Source organism: Acanthisitta chloris, unplaced genomic scaffold (genome assembly GCF_000695815.1).
Source record: "Acanthisitta chloris isolate BGI_N310 unplaced genomic scaffold, ASM69581v1 scaffold32646, whole genome shotgun sequence".
NCBI classification, from domain to species: domain Eukaryota; kingdom Metazoa; phylum Chordata; class Aves; order Passeriformes; family Acanthisittidae; genus Acanthisitta; species Acanthisitta chloris.
The window spans coordinates 46,080-47,662 of NW_008679324.1; the positions used below are offsets into that span (position 1 = coordinate 46,080).

At 51.4% G+C, this 1,583-nt stretch overlaps 1 protein-coding gene across 1 annotated transcript in view; it reads right to left on the reverse strand.

Annotated features, from left to right (window-relative positions):
* Positions 1-1,032: 1,032 nt before the first annotated feature.
* RAVER2 (ribonucleoprotein, PTB-binding 2) overlaps positions 1,033-1,583 on the reverse strand; it is a 30,248-nt gene continuing 29,697 nt past the window's right edge. Inside the window, exon 12 of the mRNA XM_009077246.1 lies at positions 1,033-1,170. Within this exon, the coding sequence (XP_009075494.1) occupies positions 1,033-1,170 (138 nt within the window). The remainder of the gene's footprint in view (positions 1,171-1,583) is intronic.

The window sequence follows — 1,583 nt, forward strand, 5'->3', positions numbered from 1 at the left end:
GAACTACTTCATGCACAAGGGGCTGTGTAAGGAGTGAACACTGGAGCTGGGATGCTCTGCTCTGGGAGTGTTCGGAGTTGAATTTTACAATGATGATGTTTGGAGAAAGGAAGAAACTACAGTGAAGGGCAGCAGGAGAGATATCAGGCAAGGAACAGCAGCTCAGCATTGCTTCTGGTCTCACTTTGAGTCATCCAGAGCCAGAATAGTCACAACAAGTACAACAGGCAGCTGATTTCTTTCACTTTCACTTACTTTTACCAACACTCCACCCTTGCCAGTCCTGCCTGCAGCCCTGCTTTGGCTATGGAAGAAAGGATGTGCTTCACCACATTCCCTGTGCATTCACACCCTGGAGATCACTTACACCAAGGAAAAGCTGTGGATTCTCAGCCTAAGAGGTCACTCCACAGTCCAAGGATCACTTGTTCAGCTCCAACTGAAGATTTGAAGGCAGCACAGCATAGCATCTTCCTTTTAACAGACATTTATTGAGAACATCACCGAGGCTCTGAATACATTTGGTATTGCTCCATTCCAGGATTAAGAGGAAACAGTAAAAATTTAAAGGCTGTAAATGCACAACTCTTAATCCTGGAAAAAGGAAGGTTGGAAAAAAACCCCCACACATTCTGAGTTACAAAAATACAAAATAATTACTATCAAGACTTCCTCTTTTAACTTCCTCAGTCTGAGGCCTGGAGAAAGGAGCAGCTTTCCTTCCCCAGTGGTTTTATTGCTTTCAGCTGGTGAGCTGCCACAGCTCACCAAGTCACTGTGCTCTGTCCCTCAGCTGCAATCTGGGGCAGGGGACAAAGCCAACACTGGCCCCTCAGAAGGCAAGTCAGCCCCCCAAGGACCAACCTTGCTGCATACATATCATGTCCTTGGAGAACATTCCCATGCCAGAGGTGGTTCCTCCTGGGATACTCATAACCCACACAGAAAGCAGAATTGTCTGAAGTTAAGGCAGCAATAAATAGCAGAGGTGCTCTCCTGCCTGCCCAGCCGCGGGCAGGAGGGATGCCGGGCTCAGTACACACGTTTCTTTTTGAGGGAGGACTCTGTGTAACGCACGGCCGAGCCTGGAGCCTGGAATTCCACAGGGCTGGCATCGGGGGAGGGAATGAGGTACGAGGAGCTGCGCTTCTCGCTGCGCGCTGGAGCCACCTGAGGGCGAAAGAAACAAAGGGAGCTGTCAGTAACAACACTCCAGGCTGGGAATTACCTAGGACTCCCAAGGCACGACTCCTTCCAGGTCCTGCTGTACACAGCTCATGAGTCAGTGTTTCTGCCCTTTCCCTAAAAACCCCCTGGTGATGGCACCAGCGCCACAGCACACACGGTGCGTCTCTAAAAGCAGCGGGTAGGGCTGTGCCCAAGCCCTGCAGTGTCACTGCCACCCCGGACAGCGCCAGCCTCCGAGGGAAGGCAGCACTGGGGCACTGCTCCTTCCTCCTGGACTGCTGAATGGGGTAAACTGCCTGGCACAGCTCCCCTGAAGGATGTGGTTTCCAGTCATGCCAAAGCAGGTCTGTCTGGCAGATTACAGGTAACCAACCACTGAGTCTCCATGCAGGACT